A 19,845-nucleotide genomic window follows, 5' to 3' on the forward strand; every position below is an offset into this window, starting at 1 on the left:
CAGGATAAAGCCTTTCACCACATGCAGGGTTAACTCAGCACAGGCAGTGTTAACTCAGTGTTAACCCTCTTGCCCAGTTTAAAATTTGGTTAATTCCTCCACATCAGATCTGGGATACCCATTTTCCTTCCTGCTGAAGGTTTCCTCCAAGCTCAGTTTACAGCTGGTCTGGCAGAAGTTTTCCTCTTCCCCTTCTACACATTTTCTACCTCTATGCAAATATGTTCAGTGACCCAGTCGTTTTGATGGCACCATTCCCTTTTTATAAGCTCTCAACAGACTTTCCTGCTGTTTTAAACCTCTAGATCATATATTCTGGGTCCTTCTGTTTATCCCATACTGGGTTTTTCTCTAGGAGTTGCTAGCCATGATTTTAGCCCTTTAAATCAAGAAAAGGCAGATCAGACAGAAGATGCTGTAGAGATGCAAAGATCCATGATTACTTGTTCCTCCATTTAACTGGCCAACAATAGCATTTCACATTTGGATGAAGAATCAGGAGGGATAATTGTTTTTCAAGTCTCCAGGCTTTCCAGCTTATTGGGTGACCTTGCAACAATCATGCATAACATGTGAAAATAGAGGTGTTTTGTTTTCAACAAACTGAACATTCCTCTCTTCTAATAGCTCCCAGCAAGATAAAGCAGTTAGGTTAATGGAAATTACTTTTTTTTTTTTTCCTTTTTGTAGATCCACGTTTAATTGAAGACAGGAAATTCCAGGTCCCAGTGGGACCTCCTGTGAGACTCGGTAGAACCTCATGGCTTGGGGTCTCATTTCCCAAGAAAAAAACTGTCCCTGCAGGATGAGATTGAGACATGTGCACTCCCTGGACAACCAGCTAGGAGGTTAGCTTGGTAATGCCACAGAAACACGTGTTTCATGCAGAACTGCGCAGAGTACGTTTGCTGCCTACATGAAAGAGACAGGCAAACCCAATAGCTTCAGTGTGTCTGACCCAGCAGATGAAGATGGAATCTCCTTTGCCCAGGAGATGGCAAAGTCCCAGTAAGATGCTTCCAGACTGCCTTCCCTATATGGCAGCCAGAGACGCTCCTGGAGAGCTTCACAAATAAGCATATTGTATTTACTCTTGCAAAATGTTATAGCTGCTCAAAAGCTGGGTGCAGCAAAGGATTTTTGCCCAGATGCTCTCTCAAGCAGAGGCCAGATGATGCCACTCTGATTTTCCTGTTTCCTTCTTTTTTGGGACAGGATGCGACAACGTGTTGTTCAGTTCAAGGAGTTTGAACCGCTAGTGGTTTTGGAAAAGGAGTAAGCAAACTGCATGATCCAGCCCTTTGCAGTGAAGTCAGCTTAGGCAATGGCAGGGCCCTCTGCGAGCTCCGCGCCCGTTCACACAACCCCAGCAGGCAATTCAATGAGCAATAGGGCTAATGGGGTTTAGCTCCCAGCATCCCCTTGCAGCTCCTGGGCAAAATCATTTTGCCTTTGTGCCTGAAATCCCAGCTACCCACTAGTGCCCAGAGCTCTCCCCAAAGACAGACAGACACAGAGCAAACTACAAAATTACCTTCCCATCTCAGTGCAGCTGTATCTTGCCAGCGGACAGAGGAGCTTCCCACCCCACCGGGGGCACACGCACAATGCACGGACTGGCTGTGGGCTCACCAAAGGGCTGTATCTCTATTCCCTATTCATAGCCAGCAGCAGCAGAAACCAGAGTAAATCACATATGAAAGCTACCTGAGAGGATGCTCCTGGAGCTGGGGACCGTGGGGCTGGGGCAGACCTCTGCTCAGCTCCAAGCCGGGGTGCGGTGTGAAGCACCCCTGATATCTGCTGGAAGGCAGCCTCCAAGCTGATACATCTTTTTTTTTTTTTTTTTTGGGTTTCCTAGGTATTTCACATGCTTGCTGTGGAGGGCAGGGCTTTTCTGGGTACTGCCAGGGGAAAAGGTTCTGGGGAGAGCCCAGGGGGCTGGTGGAGGGGTGACTCATGGGGTGGTCATGGAGTGGGGGATTCCAGCAAAGCCTGGAAAGCGGGGGTGGTGGGGCATGGGACAGGCAATGGTGAGGATGAGTGTGGTTTCAAGCCCCAGCAGGCATGAGAAGGTGGTTGAGCAAGTCAGAGGAAGATCCATGAGTAACCCCAGAGGTGTCTGCAGAGGTCCCTGAAACTCAAATAGCACTGATGGTTTCACCCCATCAGCAGTCTGTGCCAGCATTTGAACCAAGAAGCAAAAATCCATCGGGACAGGGGACCTGGGACTGCAGCAACTATCCAGCAAAAGGGGGTGTGAGTGATATTCCTACCTTGTCCTCCTAAAAAGCAGAATATTCTCATATCCTACTCAGCAACACAGCTGGCACAAGCAAGTGCTATTGCTGCTCTCACCATGGTGGCTGGAGATGACAGAAGCAGAGGTCCATGGTGCTACCAGGCACTGTCCAGTGGTCTGCAGTGAGATCAGGTTGCCTGTGCTCAGGTGTCCAGAACCACTAGACATGCTGCTGGCCCAGAGTGGTGCAGGTGCCCCTTCATCAGATCAGCCAGACCCATGGGATGTCTTGCCTACATCAGGACACCTCAAGTGGCCCAGGACGCCTCTATTTATGAAGCTGAGCCACACCTGGATCTCTGCTGGCTGCAGTCAGAGCTCAGACACCCAGCACACATGGAGACACCTGCATGCAGGTCTGTGACTCAGCACCTGAACCCCACCCTGTGTTTCTGGGCAACCTCCAAAGAGGTTTGTCCTGGGTGTCTGATGAGACCCAGTAGGCTGATGAGCAGCTCCTGAGCCGAGAAGTTCAGGCTCCAGCTGGTACCTCTGTGAGACAGTTTTGCATGAGTTCCTTGCAACATGATCCGCCTTGTTCATGCACATTCACAGGAAAAGTAACTGGAGTCTGATGGTGACACTTTTGTAGGTGTTATGGCACCTTCAGCTTGGCTTTGGACAGCCTACCTCCTGCAAGGGTGCTGTAGGTACTAGGGCATTACTAGTAGTGGAAATTTCAGTAGGAAGCAAATTCTGGTTGAGAGATGTAAACCAGATCCAGCACTGGAGCAAATAATTTCTATTGTAAACTACTCAGAAACTAAATTATATGGCACACGTTGATCTTTCACACCCATTTAATCTATTTCACAAAAGCAGTTATACATAGATCTGCAGAAAAGCTTCAGAAGCAGAGCAGAGAATGAAATTATCCAACCAGTGTATCACAGAAATTTATCTTTGACTGGTCAAAGCCCACTGTATATCTGATCTCTGAGCCTGGCTGTCTGATACTCAGGTCCTGCTCTCAAGGTGCATGGTCTGAAAGCAAGCAAACAAAAGCCTGCTAGTAAATTTGCATAATCACAATCTTCATGTAAGTTCAGGGATAGGGATCCTTGTGATGAACATAGGTTATTTCCTTCCTCCTCCTTGTTTTACCTATCTACAGACTTCAAGAGAGCTGGGATGTTCCTCCTATGCTTAGCTGTGTTCCTTCTTTCCATCTTCCTCTCTCCCTTTATCCTTCGCTGTGGTCATTGACTGTGTTGGCCAGAATAGATTCATAGGATAGTCCTTAGAGACTTTCAGCAATCCTTGGGCTCTTTGCTTTCCTAGCCCCAGGATGCATCACAGAATCACTGAATCATTGAGGTTGGGAGGGTCTTCTAGTCCAGACCCCGGCTCAAGCAGTGTCAGCTAGAGCAGGTTGTCCAGGACTGTGTCCAGTTAGGTTTTGGCTGCCTCCAGAGATGGAGACCCCACAACCTCTCTGGGCAGCCAGAGCCACCCTAGACCCACACCCTTCCTGAGGAGGAGAGGGACAAGTCAACAGCACATTATCAGTGATATCTAACAAGGAGAGGAAGGAACTATGATCTGTATATGGGCGTAGAGAAAAAGGGAGAAAAAGGCAAAGGCCCGCTAGTCTCAGCAACAAGCTCTGATTTCCTTGCCCACGGGCTGTTATCCAACCTGCCCCTCCAGAATGGCCAGGGCAAGGGGTCCTCCCTGAGACCTCCCTCCAAGGGTGGGCAGCAAAGTAAACCAGCTGAAGGCTCTGCTGACCTCTTTCTCCCTTTTATCAGAGGAGAAGGTGTTCTGAGAGACAGAACTGGAAAACTGCTAGAGAAGGAAGCAGGACAGATGCTGCACAGGACACATGGCGATGCTGCTACTGGTGAAGGCTCCCAAGCCTTTTAAGTGCAGGATGTGAAGCAGGGCTTAGCTCCGAGGACAGCTCCTATGAAACAGAAAAACCTGGTTTTTATTGTAGAGCTGGGCCAACCTGGTCTCCAGCTCCCCCAGTGTGAGGCTCTGGACCGCATTCCTGTCGTTCTCAGCAATGACTGCCCAAGACTTCCAAGACTCCGTGTGGATGGTGTCCACCTTGCAGCAGGCAGCCGACCAGATGTAGCTGGGTTTATTAACCCTCCCGTTGGCAATATAGTTGTTCCCAGGCACAGCGCCCACGACAACGTAGGTGGTGTTACAGCCCCTGGTCATGCTCATCATTGTTTTCTGCTCATATATTTTCCAGGCACCTTCGTTGAGTTTCTCATCCTGGGGCACTATGTTGGTGAGGGTGAAGGTAGCCGTCCTGCTACTGAAGTTGGGTTGATGGCTGCTGGGATTCAAATGGCCACGGCTCAAACCCATCAGGTTCTTGTAGTCTTGGAGGATAGCCTGGCTCTCTCTGAGTTGCTCTAAGGTGACATTAAACTCTTCTAAGAGGGTTCTCTCATTTTTCATGTCTTTGGGATATTCTAGACCTATCAGCTGGACAGATAAAGAAGAGGAAAAGGTGTTAGGATTGGGGATGGGAGTAATGGAGCACGTTTCCCTGGAGCAGAAGTCTCTGCAGGCCAAACACCCAATTTTGTCATCTCAGTGGATGAATATACATGAATCAGAGAGAAATCATAAAGCTAACCCTCCCCGACAAACACAAGAGATCAAAAAACAAAAAAAGCTCAGATTTTGACTGCTCTCAATTTGACTTGTGACCTTTGAAATCCAGCCTGCAGCCTGCAGTGGGAGTGTGGGTGGATGCATGAGACAATGAGCATTTTCCACTCCCAGGTTTGAAAGGTGACTGGTGAGACATCTCCCCTGCCACATCTGGTTCCCTTTCCTCCCTTCTCCACATCCCACATCTGCCCAGGGCTCTCCTCAGTTCCTCCCACCCCCATTAATCACATCCAACCTTCATCACCTACATCTAATCATGCTATCACCAGTCCTGGCCTTTTTGCCCTTCAGCCCCATTTCCACAAGAGCTTTCTTAGTCTCTATGAAAGGTTTTCAGGCCTTTTTTATATTCAATCTGTCAACAACCTAGTGTTTTAAAGCTTAGGGAAAACAAGCACACAGATATCCTGTTTGAAGTTTGGGTGTCTTAGGGAGTCCTTGAAGGTGGACAGCATGGGCAGAGGATGAGCAGAAGACCCATTGAGCCCACAGGACTATGAGGAGGACTCAGACCCTTCTGCTCTTCTCCTGCTTTGCTACTTACTTGGGAAGAAGTATGTGTGGTTGGTGCAGGTGTATCACACTCCTGAAACACCAGTGTTTGCCTCCTCTAACCCCATACACAGAGAGATGTGCTGGGAAACTGATCCTAGAGGTAAGGTTTCCCTGGGAGAGCTATAGTTCATTTCCAGGATGAATCTTTTTTGCTCGGTAAGGAAAAATACCTCAGTGCAAGTGGGATCTGCTACTGCAGTGATAATAATGGGTCTCAGAGCCGATGCGTGCCAGGGAGCACAGATGTGTTCCTTCTGCAGCATCACTGAAAGTAAGTTAGAAATTATCAGCCTCTTAAGGGAGCTCATAATCCCCAGAGAGACCTGTGGAACCTGAATACTGCAAAATGATCTCTGAAGAAAGTTAGCAAAATCACAGATTTCACAGATGGCCTCAGTCCATGGTCCAGGAGGAAGAGTTTTTATCCCCTCTAAATTTGGAGGCAGTGGTGCAACACCAGATTAGTTGCTTGAGTGCCTATGTGTAACAAGTACAAATGCTTTTTTTTCACAACTGTAACACCTTTCTTTTCGTATTTAGGGAAACATATTTAGCCTTCCTCCGGAACAGGGCATATGGCTTTCTTCTGTGGTTCATTTTCACCTAAATTCCCTACTGCTACTGCGTCCCTAGCAATGACCTGAATTTCCTCTTCTTCTGTTCCATAATTTGCTCAGCCTATTTTACTGAAGGTTTGAAGTTTGCCAGAAGGCTGTTTGGGAGGCCTCTGTAGTTTGTAGAGATCTGTGTGTCTGGTGGATCCTTTTGAACCAAGCGTAAGGCAATGGTGCTAAGGGGCAACTGCAGGTGGATGGAGATCGTGCACTTCTGACTTGACTGATACGGACCCTACTCAGTTCTCACTGCCTGAAATATCACTCAATAAATTTACCGCGTTAACCCAACCTTCTCACCGCTGAGTGCCTGTACCTGGACTTTATCACTGGGTCATCTCACCCAGTTCTGAGTTTCTCTGCGTTTCTCTCATGCCACTTACAAAGCCAAAGAGACTCGTAACTGGGAGCAAATAAGCTATGTCAGGGATGCAAAACAGCTCAGGGTGAAGTGATCAGAGCCCAGCACAGCTGGTCCCTCAAATTTAGCTGCTCTTGGATGTCTTTTCTCCATGGTTTGGTCCCCCACTGCAGCATGGGACAGGGAGGGTGGTCGTTTGACTTAGTGTAATGTAAATTAATGTAATGTAAATTAGTGTAATGTACTATAATTTGATTTAATGTTCCTGTAAGGTCAATGTGGAAAAATGGGCGCTTTAGGATATGACTCATCTCATCCTCCTGCTGATGTCTCAAATGCATCAGAGGAATCATGTGGCGAAGGTGTTTAAAGTTAGACGAGGCAAACCCCATCCAGTGGGTCCATTTGCATGTGCGTGGGAGGAAAAAAAAGTGTTCGGTTAAATTCTGCAGTTCACCTTTTAATGACTGGAGGGTGATGCACTGTAAGAGAAGACACTCACCTGGGGCTCGACCAGCCATTTATTAGGTCTTTTGCTGGATTTAGGGTTGTAGATGTAAGCCGAGTATACGGGAATACGCCTCTTCCTGTCATACAGGGTGGCATAGTAATACTGGTTCATGTAACGCTGGCAGATCTGGGCTGGCTTGTCCGGATCCAGGGCTTTATCTGGGGGAGTGTTCTGGAAGAAGAACTGAGGGCATGAACTTTCGAAGGATGTCACCACCTCACTGTGTCCCAGCCAGAGGCAGCTCACCAAGACCTGCAGCAGCAACAGCATCGTGGGGAGGATTTCAAATGGAGGCCTCTTGCTCACCTGGAGGGCAAATGCAGAGAGATACTCAACTTGGAGAAAGCTTATCGTGTCCTGGAGTAATTTTTGTGCTTGTGGGACACAGCTTTCAGAGGAGGGGACTATGAGAGACAAAGGATGGAACAACTTCTGTCCTCCTGGATATGGAAAAATTAACAGAGGAATAAGGGTGAAATCTAAAATAGGTGCCCAGAGGAGGCAGCAGTGGGAGAATTTTGCCCATCTGAGGAGGGATACATACCCACCCCACACCTAATCAGCTCACACAGTGAAGTTTTCTTGGAACTGAGGCATGGTGCTGAGACAAGGCCACCTTTTCCAGCCCACCTGTGCTGGCCAAGGGCTCAGCTTTTGCATTGGCACCGGTGAAAAAAGCCTGAAGCAACCCAGGGGCTGGGAGCCCCTATTTCAGAATACTATCTTGCACCCTTCTGCTCTGAGGACCTTCCCACAGCAGAGGATTTGCAGCTGGGCGCATACTCTGCTCAGCCACCTACAACGCTGAGCTGAGCTTTAGTCTTGTGGGGGATTTGGAAGTGAAAGAAGAGTGATGCTGTGCTTCCTACATGTCTCTAGCCCCATCTAAGTTCACACAGACATACAGCTCTTCTATAACTCCTCTGTGCTCACAGCAGGATTAATCTCCCCTAAAGCTAGGTCAGACTTTTAACCCAAAGCGGTCCAGCTTAAGGTCCTGTCTCTCAGAGAGCTGACATCGGGAAATGTGTGTCCTGCCACTCGGCTTGCATTTTTGGGGTGTCAAACCCCAGACAATGAACTTACAGAAAGAGAGGAGGCCAAGCAGATGGTAGCAGCAAGCATGAGGGATGATGTCTCTATATCACTGGCACCCTCGCTGCTGCTGTAGCAATGCAAATATAGAGGGGCAGCTCTTCCTACGGTTGCTCAGGATTCCTGCCTATCCACATCTTTAGCTTTGCTGATAGCTTTTTCCTGCACATTAAAAGGCACAGGTGCAGGAATTTCTATTTCTTGAATGGAAACAGGTCCTATTTTGTCTTTCTCAAGTGTTGACATGATTTTCAGCTGTTAGCAAGATCTTTCTTTTTGGAGAAAACAGCAGAAAAATTCCCTGTGATGCTGGCAGCGATGCAGGGTGCTTTAGCTTCTTTCAGGTGCACCACAGACTTTGGGGTAGCAGTGATATTTCCATTTTCATTGCTAGACATTCAATGGTGTGGTTTTAAAACAACATTTTAAATAAGGCAGGCAGGACAAGCACCTGGAAGGATTAATGGGAGAGAAAGCTTAATGGTCTCTAAAACACCAAACCCATGTTTGTCTGGGGAAATGTCTGAGCCAAGGACTGCTGAAGGCTTGGAAAATCAACTTGCACGTTCGCCCTTTTCCCTGACACTCATGTATTAATTCCCATTGGATTTAGGATGTGGAGCTAGATACCCTTGCTCTGACCCAAGACATCTGGTCCGTTATCTCTTTACTAGTGCTGGGTTGGGAACGTGGTGACCAGTAAGCTGAAAACTAAGAGTGAACCACAAGAAGTGACTTACTACAGTACTGTCCAGGGCATGACAGTATCTTTCCCCTCTCAGGCAGAAAAGTTACTGAAAAGTCCTTCTTTTGCACCACCCCCTCCACAAAGCTTAAAATATACCTAATCAACTTAATTTCAGATATATAGAAACTAACCTACCATGTGAAAGAATGGAACATAAATATTTTTATTCACAGGGCTCTCCTCGGAGCCCCAAAGTGGTAGAGGACTTTCAAATGCCTCTGCTACAGTCTGAAACTGGCTGTGATCTTAGGGCAGTCTATATATGATCTCCAGGAAGGCAGGGTTGTTAGATTTCTCAAACAGGGTTTAGAGCAAGTTTGTCCAGGGGTGGACCCAGGACCTGTTTTTCCAGAGGTCTTTTGCAAGGTCATGAGTGGAGTTATGGTACTCAGCAAGCTCCCTCCCTGTTTATTGAACAGTTTGGTGTGAATTTTCCAGGTGACTTGGCAACTGAAACTTAACTATGCAAGGTGTTTCATGGCATTTCTGATAACCTTGAGTGAAGTCTTCCCTACAGCTGTGAGACAAACTCTGTTAGTGGGCAGAAATAAGACCCGGAATTTACCCTTTCCCAACGTTGCACATGAAAGAGGGTACAAGCCCAACTCCCATCTGCTTGGTGCATGCTGTAATCAACAGGCAGTAATTCATAAGGTTTAGATTGGATATTAAAAAAATTTCCTCACTGACAGAGTGATCAGGCATTGGAACAGGCTGCCCAGAGGGGTGGTGGAGTCGCCATCCCTGGAGGTGTTAAAAAAATGTGTAAATGTGGCACTTCAGGGGAGTTTAGGAGGCCTGGGGGGTGCTGGGTTGATGGTTGGACTTGATGATCCTAGAGGACTCTTCCAACCTTAATGATTCTATGGTGTTGCCAGATGAGGTGTAAAGGAGTACCTGGGTGCACTAGCCACCCTCAGATCAGGGGAGTCTGCACCCAGTATCTTCAGTGCATCTTGTACCACCTTTGTCAGACTCCTGTGCTGCAGGCAGGGGCATTCAGGTACAACCCAAGGCCTGGTGTTGGCTTTTAGCTAGCCATGACATTGCTGGAGCCTAGGGAACAACTCATCCTCAAAGAGATGTCCAAGACAGGCAGGAGAAATTGCAGTCATCAAGATGAATAATTAAAAAGCCCAAGACAGAATCTGTTTTCCTACAATTAGACATTAGACAAGGAGATACCATCAGGGATCTCCTTGTGCATCTGTTCCCAAGGCTTCCCGAGCTGATTGTTTCCCCAAAGCATCTGTCCTGGCTTCAGCTGGGACAGAGGTAAATTTCTTTGTAGTAGCCAGTATGGGGCTGTGTTTTGGATTTTTTGCTGGAAACAGTGGTGATAATGCGGAGATGTCTTAGTTGTTGCTAAGTAGCGCTTACACTGGTCAAGGACTTTTTTACCTCCCCATGCTCTGCCAGGTGCACAAGAAATTGGGAGGGGACACGGGCCGGGACAGCTGACCCAAACGGACCCAAGGGATGTCCCACACGATATGGCGTCAGGCTCAGCATATAAAGGTGGGGGAAGAAGCAGGAATGGGGGACGTTTTGGAGTGATGGCGTTTGTCTTCCCAAGTCACCGTTACGTGTGATGGAGCCCTGCTGTCCTGGGGATGGCTGAGCACCCGCCTGCCCATGGGAAGCAGTGAATGAATTCCTTGTTCTGCCTTGCTTCCATGCGCAGCTTTTGCTTTACCTATTAAACTGTCTTTATCTCAAACCATGAGTTGCCTCAGTTTTACTCTTCCTATTCTCTCCCCTGTCCCACCAGGGGGGAGTGAGCGAGCGGCTGCGTGGGGCTGGGTTGCTGACTGGGGCTAAACCACAACAGCATCCTTGGCCAGATTCAACATTTGGCTGGGGCAGCAGGTGAGCAGCAAGAACACTGCCACCACTTCAGAGTGTCCCACCAGGTTTTGGTGACTTTTCCAGATGGGTGACACATTGCCAGAGCTGCGCGGGGCTTCAGATCTGATGGGGCCTGGGAGATCAGCTTATGGGAGTGCCAGTTCATAGTGGGGTAGTTTATTGCCTTTGGGAATAGCATTCCTGCTTTGAGGTTTTCATCTGAGCATCAACAAAAGTGTTTGTTTGTTTGTTTCCTGGAGCCCACCTTATTTTACTATTTTTTCAAAAACTAGGGATTAGTTCATGTGGTGACAATTTCCAAGCTTCTTCCAGTCTCTTCTGCCTCTAAGTGCCTCTCTCATATTCTCCAGATCTTTACCTTTCTATGCTTGAGTTTCTTTCCCATGACATTCCTTCTGTCCTTGCTCTCCCTCATATAAAATGTTAAAGAGCTGCAAAATAGAGCTGCATAAACGCTCATTTTCTCCTTGGAGGGGGTTGCTACAGCTCAGCAACTGCAGCTTTGTCTGATGTATTTATTCTGAAGCCAAGGAAACACTGCAGTCAATGGTGAGAAAGGAGCAAGAGCTTACCTTGAAGCAGAGCCTCAGAACCAGGAGGAGTGTTGCTTCACTCTTCTCCCTAGAGAAACGTTAATCTGATCTCTCAGGAGTCAATATATGCCCAGTCATAAACCTTCTCCTTTTCATAAAGTGGGAAACTCACAGAAAAGAGGATTTCTGTTGTTATTCAGGGAAGATTTGTTCATGCCTGCCCAGAAATGGTGTAACAATTGGTATTTTCTGTTTCCTCAGAATTTCTCCCAAGTTTGCTGACTTGCAGCACCACATGTCAGAAGCGGATAACTGTGGCTGTTAATATCCCTTTCAATTTCTTCATTCCCCATAAAGCACTACTGCTGTCACCACAGCACATACATCCATTTCTGTTCCCAGCAGACCATCTCTGGTGGCATTAGACCAACCAGTCTGTCTCTAAGTACACACAGATGTTCATAGTCTGCTCTTTTCCAGCCTCTCAGAATATAATTAATATGGTCAGGCTACATATTTTCCCTCGCTTGATTGTAAGGGTTTAGTAACAGCACTTATTAATGCCATCCTACAGATCCTGGGGGCACACCTCAGTCTCTGCTTGCTGCTTGCTCAGCCACCACTGAGCCCGTGTTCAAACAGGATCCCAATATGCCCAGAAAGGAGGCTTGGTGGAGACAGGGTTTCTCCCCCTAGGGGTGGATAAAAGGGTTTTGGGGGGTGCATACAGAGATCAAGGTTTGGTAGGCTGCACTCTCTCGACCTGGGCAGAGGGAACGAGAAGGGTTGGTTGGCTCCTATGGTCTCTCTAAAGACAGCTGGAGGAAAGATGCTGGCTTTCTACATTATTAGTGGGGTGGAAATGTGACTACAGATTGGTAGTGATTATGACCAAGAATCACCAGAAATGGGTATGACAAAAGTCAGGGACTCTAAGAAGGGTCCCTTGCCCTGAGCTGCACGTTGGAGCAGAGTTAAAGGGATCTGGCAATATTTTGCAGAAATTTTCATTAAAAGCAGCAGGGAGCACGACTCTTTTACCTTGAATTGTTCATTTCTATACATACCCCTAGTCCCCAGGTCACATGCTGCATGTCTTACGCTGTGTATCTCTGCAACCCAAGGGTTCAGTTTCTCTGATCTAGCAAATGGTCCCTCCTGTAGCTCAGTCAAAGCATCAATGGGAACCAGTTCTTCACACTAGATTTCACTCCTTGAGCTCTGTCCTTGCCCTCCAGGTCTGATCCTGCTACATTTTGTCAGTGCAAGAGCTTGGCTGTTGGAAGCATTTCTCAAGGTATTGGAGCAATGGGATTCTGGGATTCTAGAATAGCAAGATGCTGAGCTTGATGTCCAGGCAATCCTTGTCGGTCCTCTGTTTTTAACACAGTAAAGTATCAGGGCATGGTTGGAGCGCTGCCGCTCACAGAAAGTCGTTGCATACAGAAAAGGAAGAGGACAAGCAGTCGACACCAGGTTTGCTCCTTCTTCAAAGGGGACTCAAGATATCCGCAGTGAAAGAGTAAGCAGCCAAAGCAGATACCAGCTTAGGTAATACAATCAATACCCAGCTGTGATACCAAAAATGCAATGGAAGCATCGTTCAAGATTTCAAAAGGCCTGATGGTGAAATCCCGTGCAGAGCAATTTGCAGCAAGCCAGCCTTGGATGGCAAAAATTTTTTCCATGTAACTGGCATCAACATTAGCCTGGGTTAACTCTTACAGTGGACCAGTGAAACCGTTTAAAATCCCTATGTGGGCACTCTTCTTTTGGAAGTGGAAGAAAATTAGTCTAGTTTAGTTGTGAATAAATAAGCAGTAGGAATGAAAGCAAACTCTTTCACCTGTCCACAGTTTTAATTAATCTGGGCAAACCTTCCTGAGTGTATCCAAAAAATCTACTGTGTCTAAAATATAAGTAACAGTCCAGGAATACTGTAACAGTGAGTTGGTTGCTATAACCAGAAATAACCAGAAGAAGAAGCCATGAACCTCCCATCCTGCTCCTGAGGTCTATGAGGTCATGCTTTTGCATTTCACTGATTTTTATAAAGATTGTGCTGTAATGCTTAATAACTGGCACTATTTTGCCTTTCATGTCAGTGTAGGCAGTACCTACATGTTGTCCAGAGCTGTGCACTTTCTGGATGGAGAGGTGATGTGAAGATGTTGATTGAGGTCTCCTGTAGGCCAGTTCCCATGAGGAACTGTAAGACAAACCTCCATTTCTTCAACTTGAGGAGGTCAGAGATGGAAAAATCCTATTGGATCCGCCAGTCTTCTCCCAGCTGGGAGCCAAGAGATTGATAGATGAAGCACTTGCAAATATTTTTCCATGTCATGGTTGGAAAGAAACAGGACTTACAGCACTTTTCTAGGGAAAGTGTATTGAAGTCCAGATCTGGCTTCTCCACAAGGATATACTCCTGATACCTACATCAGTTGTCTTTCTATCAGGTGCTAAAGGCAGCAGGCCAGCCTCCTGCGCAAAGCAGGGCAAGCTATGAGGTAGCTATCCAAATGCAGGGAAATGCAACTACCTCTTCGAACTGCAGTGCAAGAAAAAAGCAGATTTTGAACCAGTAGTGTCAGAGGAGGGCACTATTTCTACTGCACAAAAAGAGGTGCCACCAAAGCCTTCTCTTGAGTCTTTGGTCCCCACGGAAGAAGCAAATGAATAGCCAAGGATGCTAAGTAGATTGAGCAGTGCAGGTCTTAAAGAAGGAGTAAATAACAAACCGGCATGAGAAAACAAACTGTAAGGATGCGAAACATCACATGGATGCGTGACTCAGGGAGATGTATGCTGTTCTGGACTGTTGTCTTAGAGGGCAGCGAAGATCCTGGTGTCCCATGGCCACAGGCAGGACCTGAAGACACCCAGATGCTGGCCATGCCACCCTCATTGACCTCCGTGTCACCTCTGGTTTTGGGAGGTACTCTGCCGGTGTAAGCGAGGACAGAGAGGGAGTGCAGACACCTCAAGGCCAGCCCGCTCTCTTGCAACAACCAGGATGCTGGGACACACACGTCTCACCTTACCGCTATGCCAAGTACATTCACCCTTGCCAGGTGTTCGAATGAGTGTGAGCTTCAAGTGATGGTTAAAAAACTGTCCCAGATCAGACCAAGGATTTGAAGTGCCCAGAGAAGGAAGCAGCTGCTTCTATTATGCCTTTCTAGCATCCCACAAGTGGTCTCAAAGCAGCTCTGCCGTGCATCTCTCCGTTAAGGAACATGGTCCGTCTCCCATGCAAACAACACAACCCTTGTCCAGGACTATGTAAAAAGTATCACATTTAAGGAGAAAATGGGGGGAAAAGGTAAGGATGTAAAAGATTTACTAGGTTGCCGAATCCCTCCGAGGAGAGAGGGTGTATATTATCCATTTTAAACTACTTACCGTGAGCTAATCTCGTATGCAACATGCCAAATGCTGGCTTATGGCAATCCTTGCATTTTTGGAGTCAAATGTGTTCCATCCATTTATGGGATGGAAAACCCCCAGGGATCAACAGTGTTTTTAATATAGTACAGTTCAGCTGAAAAATTTGGCAGGTGATTTGGGTAACTTTAGTTATATTAACTCCACCAGACTGAGTGCCACAGTCCTGGAGCAGAGCAGGTAACACCTAGGTGACAGTGGGGTCCCCTTGTCACCAATGAAGCATCACCCTGCTACAAATACTCACCAGTCGAGAGCTGTCAGGTTGTCTGTGGTTACTTTCACTCTTTCAGTTTTGTTCAGCTTTGGAGCAAAAAAAAATCAGTCCGTTATTTTCACTTTCTGATTCTCATGCAGCAGCACGGAGTCTGCTGGGGAGGATTAGGCAATAACCGAAACCCTTCGTCACAGACGCGCACCAGTACTTCTGTGGGTTGGGTGTACATGGATGAAGAGACAGCAGCAAGGCAAAAGCAGGATATTTGCCTGGGAGCAGAGGTAAAATGTGGATGGCAGAAGCAGTGATGTAATATTGATGTAGAAGGAAAATAAGAGCGCTGTGTTTGTTCCTAGGACACATGGAAATCTTAAAACAATCTTATATAAAAACCTTACAAAAGAAGAAATAATAAGAGATGCCTGTCCCCAGAATCTCTCTATATGGGATTCATCAATCCTGACTCAGGCATTTGAAAAACAGGTTTCCAAACCTGCCCTTTATAGGCAATGGAGAGAAAAAGGTGTTTCCAGAGATGGGTTCATGTTAGCCCAAATTAAGCAAATGTAAAATGTAAAACTTTAAAATAGCTCAAATTAAAGTGTAAAGGAATTAACTCACCACTTCCCAGGGGAAGGCAAGTGTTCAGCCATCTCCAGGAAAGCAGGGCTTCCTCACACGTAACAGTTACTTGGGAAGACAAACACCATCACTCCAAATGTCCCCCCTTCCTCTTTCTTGCCCCAGCTTTATACGCTGAGCCTGACGCCGTACGGTGTGGAATATCCTGTTGGTCAGTTGGGGTCAGCTGTCCCAGCTGTGTCCCCTCCCCTCCCAGCTGCTTGTGCACCCGGCAGAGCACGGGGAGCTGAAAATGTCCTTGACCAGTGTAAGTGCTACTTAGCAACAACTAAAGCACCTCCACATTATCACCACTGTTTCCAGCAAAAATCCAAAACACAGCCCCATACTGGCTACTATGAAGAAATTTAACTCTACCCCAGCTGAAACCAGGACACAAGGTCAAAGCTGATAGCTTGGTCACAGATGTCTGACTTTTAGATACTGGAAAGCCTTGCACAAGAAATCCACCCCCTCTCTTGGTGACTCTGGTTTTGGGGTATATCTAGAAAAGCATTGCAGGCAAAGTCACACCATCACTGGGGTCACGTCTCCAGGTTTCAAAGCAGCTTTCCCACGTACCCAGGAAGAAGCTTGGTTCTTGCACTGTGGTATGAAAATCAGCAGAGAACTTCTGCAGCCTAACACCTTTTGTGGACTAGAAGTGGTTACAGATGCAGTCTAGGTTATGTCAGACAGATGGGTTTCCCCACAGATTAAAATTTGTTTGCTCGAAGTTCAAGAAAATCTACTCTATGACTCAGGGTGGAGAAGGCTGTCTTCTTGCTGATTTTGTGGTGCTGCACTAAAAAAGGCAGGCATTGAATTGATGGGGAGATCCCGCCAGTGAGGTCAGTGCTGAGCTGTCAGGGATGGAGGATGAGTATGCTCACAAGACGAAAAGGAAGGACGATGCCCATTCGATCAGTAAGCACGGATCACTCCTGACTACATCTTCCTAGCAATGCCTCCTCACGTGGCCTGGGTCACGGAGGATTAGGACCAAAGAGGAGATCTAGACAGATCTGGGATCTGTCCTTTAGCATTTCTAGGGTTCATGAGACCCCCTTCTTCAATCACTCTAGTTCGCGTCTCCCTCGAAGGGCTCCCTAGTTCAGTTTATCAGCACGGTTGACTTTGCTGCTGTACCCAAAATAATCAACCCCAGCCCTCAGCACAGCCTGTCAAGGTGATTCGGTGAGCAAACACACTTTCCCTGCAAGCTTGGATATGTCCCGTTCCCCCTTCTCCAGGCTTTGCCCACCTTTATGGGCAGCAAGTCACTTACCTCCAGCAAGGGGCAAACTTCATCCGGAGGAAAGCGGCCGCACCAAGCTGATACACTGCTCTGTTTGACTGCCGGTCTCCTGGCAGCAAGGGAAGTCAAAGGGTAGTGGGTTGGACTGGAAAGTTGTTGCGTTAATGGTAGGAGTCTGAGGAGTGGCTGGGGAGACCCTACCGATGAGTCCCGAGGTTCAGACAGGACCCCCTTGGTTTCTAAACTCCTTCTCTGAGAGGAGTCTAGGTGCGGCTAAGTCCAGCCTTAGTCTCAGACTTGGTCAATGGTTTATTTCCTAAGGGTTGTAGGAGTAACCGCTCATCAGGGTATTTGTTGTCAGTAATTCATTTGGCAGCTGCCCAGGCTGGTTGCGTTCAATGAGAACGATCACGGCTAGATTAATGTGTAGGGCGATTTATTAAAGCAACAGGTACACAGGTTCTTTGGATTACCGGTGACAGAACTGCTGGTTACAAGGCACACATAAATACCAAAGACACGAGCACGCTGCTAGGCTACAAGTAAGCTAAACAAATATGAAGCGACTCAAATATGAAGCAAAGGAACTCTAATACATTAGAGGTTTAAAGTGACTTTATAGAGGTTTCCAGTCTTACCCAAAGGTGTCCCAGTGGGGGGCAGAGAGGCTCAGCCCATCGACTGGTCCCAGAGGTCAGAGTGGTACGTGATGGTATCTTCTCCAAAACCCTCTTTCTCTTCACATATTTTATACTATTTTTTGTCTTTCAGGTGGAGCTTGAGTGGCTCTCGTCATACATACCTTTATTATGACTGGGGTAGAATTTCCTCGCTTTTCTTCTAAAAGTGTAGACTAGAAGAAATTCAAAGCGCATGCCCAGTGAGGGGTGGTTGCACCTTAGAGGCAGGTAGCTTTTGGGATGGAGGTGTGTTTTGGTATGATAATGATATTATAATGAGCAAAGTTCACCAAAAGGACAGCATTTTGTGAAAAATATGACAGACTGTTGGCCCAGGGTAGCAAATACGCAGCGCACCAGCTCCGTGGTACCTTGAGTTCCCATTTATCCCAGAGCCTGGCGGCGATGCCTCCGCACCACTCCACCCTCCGGACAAATCCTCTAGAGTCGGGACGCCAAGTTCTGCTGGCACTGCCGACATCTGTGGTTACTGGGGAACTTGCGTGGAATGGATTCCTCACATAGCAGCTGCACGTCACCCCGACTGCTTCTTCCATGCTGTGCCTTTTCTAAAAACATAAGTTTAATTTCTAAGTCACCTCCAGCGATTATTCCACAAAAGTACCTGCAGTTGTTCCTTAGGTAAGATGAAAGTCCCAAGACATTAAAGCCACTCTAGAGCCTGAATTTGTGGGATTTCCTTCCTTCCACCGTGCAGTGATAAAAACACACTCCTCCATAAGCGATAGCAAACCTCAGGATTGTGTTTTGATTTCATGAACAGGCTGGTCTGTATGGAAACTAATCCATGCTGTGGTTTCATACAGATATATTTTTAAGAGGATGAAATATCTTTACTTATTAGTACAACCTGTTTATTAAGACTCATTTGATTTCTCTTCCCGGAACTCATTTGTATATTAGGGCCAGGATTTTACCATGCATGTGAACTCCCAAATCCTTTTGAGACTTGACTGGTTTGGAGCTGCTCTGAGATATGCTACCAAGGTGGTCAAAGACATAGGGCACACGTCAGGAAAGTAGGTTGAGAGATTCAGGCTTGTTAAGCCTGGCAAAGCGGAGGCTGAAGGGTAGCCCAGTAACTCCCTACAGCTACTTGGAAGGGCAGAGATAATGAAGTTAGGCTCTTTGTGGTAGAGCCAGGCACTGTAACACAGGGCAGCAGGCACAGACTGTGGCTTGGGAGGTGCAGGCTGAACAGCAGGACAAAAAAAATGTCTCTAGGCAGGTAGTAAGCGCTGTTGCAAGTTGTTGGGAAATGACAAAGGATGAATTGTGGAGGTGACTCAAATCTGGGCTGGATGAAACCACGGCTAAGCCAGTCTAGAGCTGACAGTGCTTCCGCTTCAAGCAGGAGGTTGAATTAGAGTCTTCCAGCTGATGTTGCCAAGTAACGTTTCTATGATCTTATGGTGGATGCACCTCCCATCTTCTCCCCCCACTGCCCTGCCTCGACACACTCAGATATTGTTGGGAAAATTATAACAAGGCAGTAGATGGCCCAAATTCCCTGGGCCTGAGAGTTGTACATTAAAGTCTTCCTGCAGCCCAAAGTCACAAAAGACCACACCACGTACCTCAGAGAGCCAAGAGGAGGGCATGTTTCCAGATTCCTGGTTCAGACTCCTCTGGGGGACAGACACCAACCAGATGAGACCCCATCAGCTCATCTCCTCCCACAAGGAGAGACTGGTGACACCCAACGGTCTCTGCACCAACCCAGTTCCTCCGCTAGCCAAGCAAAATCACCCCACCGTGAGAACTGCTTCAACCACTCGGGAGCCCCAGGTTGGCCCTTTCTGCAATAAACACAGGCTGTGTTACTGCACATTAATTATGCCGAGGGTAATTAGCAGTTACGTCAACATGAAGATTTCTAGTTAGGCTGCTGGCTCACTCTATATGGAAATTAGGTTGTTGATTGTGAATGAAAATATGTCAGACCAAACTCCAGAGGAAAAGCCTCGTCGCTCATTAGGAAGAGCTGTTCCTTTGCTCAGGGGTTGTGCCTCGGGTTGTCTCTGCCGGACTTGGCATCCCCTGAAGCCCATGGATGTGGCATGGCAGGAGGAGCCAGCTGTCCACGGTGGGCAACCCTGACCTTCACTTCACCTCTGAAGATGTCAACTGTAGTCGCTCAGTGCTCACTGCCTCCAGCCAGAAGAGACGTGATAATGCTGCATCGTAGGAGGGTGGCAGAGCCTGCCGATATAGAGGCATCACCTTCTGTTAGGAGACAGAAGCTGTGATTTAAGAGAAAGCCTTTGGAGATGCTGAAACTGCCAGGAGAGACCTTATTCCTGTTAAGTATAATCGTAACTATGCGTTTTGTAATTTTATCTATTTGTGACTTTCTTGTCCTTATTGAAAAACCCAGAC

General features: G+C 47.2%; 1 protein-coding gene across 2 annotated transcripts; it reads right to left on the minus strand.

Annotated features, from left to right (window-relative positions):
• Window positions 1-3,086: 3,086 nt before the first annotated feature.
• On the minus strand, window positions 3,087-15,614 carry LOC142051920 (endonuclease domain-containing 1 protein-like). Of its 2 annotated transcripts, XM_075081672.1 has the most exons (4): window positions 15,508-15,614; window positions 14,917-14,972; window positions 6,969-7,283; window positions 3,087-4,744 (listed from the first exon to the last, which is right to left on the minus strand). In XM_075081672.1, exons 3-4 carry the CDS (start codon window positions 7,245-7,247, stop codon window positions 4,190-4,192), a joined length of 834 nt encoding a protein of 277 aa, XP_074937773.1. In that variant the 5' UTR covers window positions 7,248-7,283; window positions 14,917-14,972; window positions 15,508-15,614; the 3' UTR covers window positions 3,087-4,189. The 2 variants fall into 2 exon arrangements, with proteins under 2 accessions (XP_074937773.1, XP_074937774.1); XM_075081673.1 differs by lacking the exons at window positions 14,917-14,972; window positions 15,508-15,614 and adding an exon at window positions 11,262-11,356.
• Window positions 15,615-19,845: the final 4,231 nt, after the last annotated feature.

This window comes from Phalacrocorax aristotelis, chromosome 1 (assembly GCF_949628215.1).
Source record: "Phalacrocorax aristotelis chromosome 1, bGulAri2.1, whole genome shotgun sequence".
Lineage (NCBI taxonomy): Eukaryota > Metazoa > Chordata > Aves > Suliformes > Phalacrocoracidae > Phalacrocorax > Phalacrocorax aristotelis.

What these genes read in the sequence shown, in the direction of transcription:
- LOC142051920 (XM_075081672.1), bottom strand. Translation starts at nt 7,247, where the DNA reads ATGCTGTTGCTGCTGCAGGTCTTGGTGAGCTGCCTCTGGCTGGGACAC. An exon ending in AATGGCTGGTCGAGCCCCAG is followed by an intron (nt 4,745 to 6,968) that starts GTGAGTGTCTTC and finishes TTATCTGTCCAG; the next exon opens with CTGATAGGTCTAGAATATCC.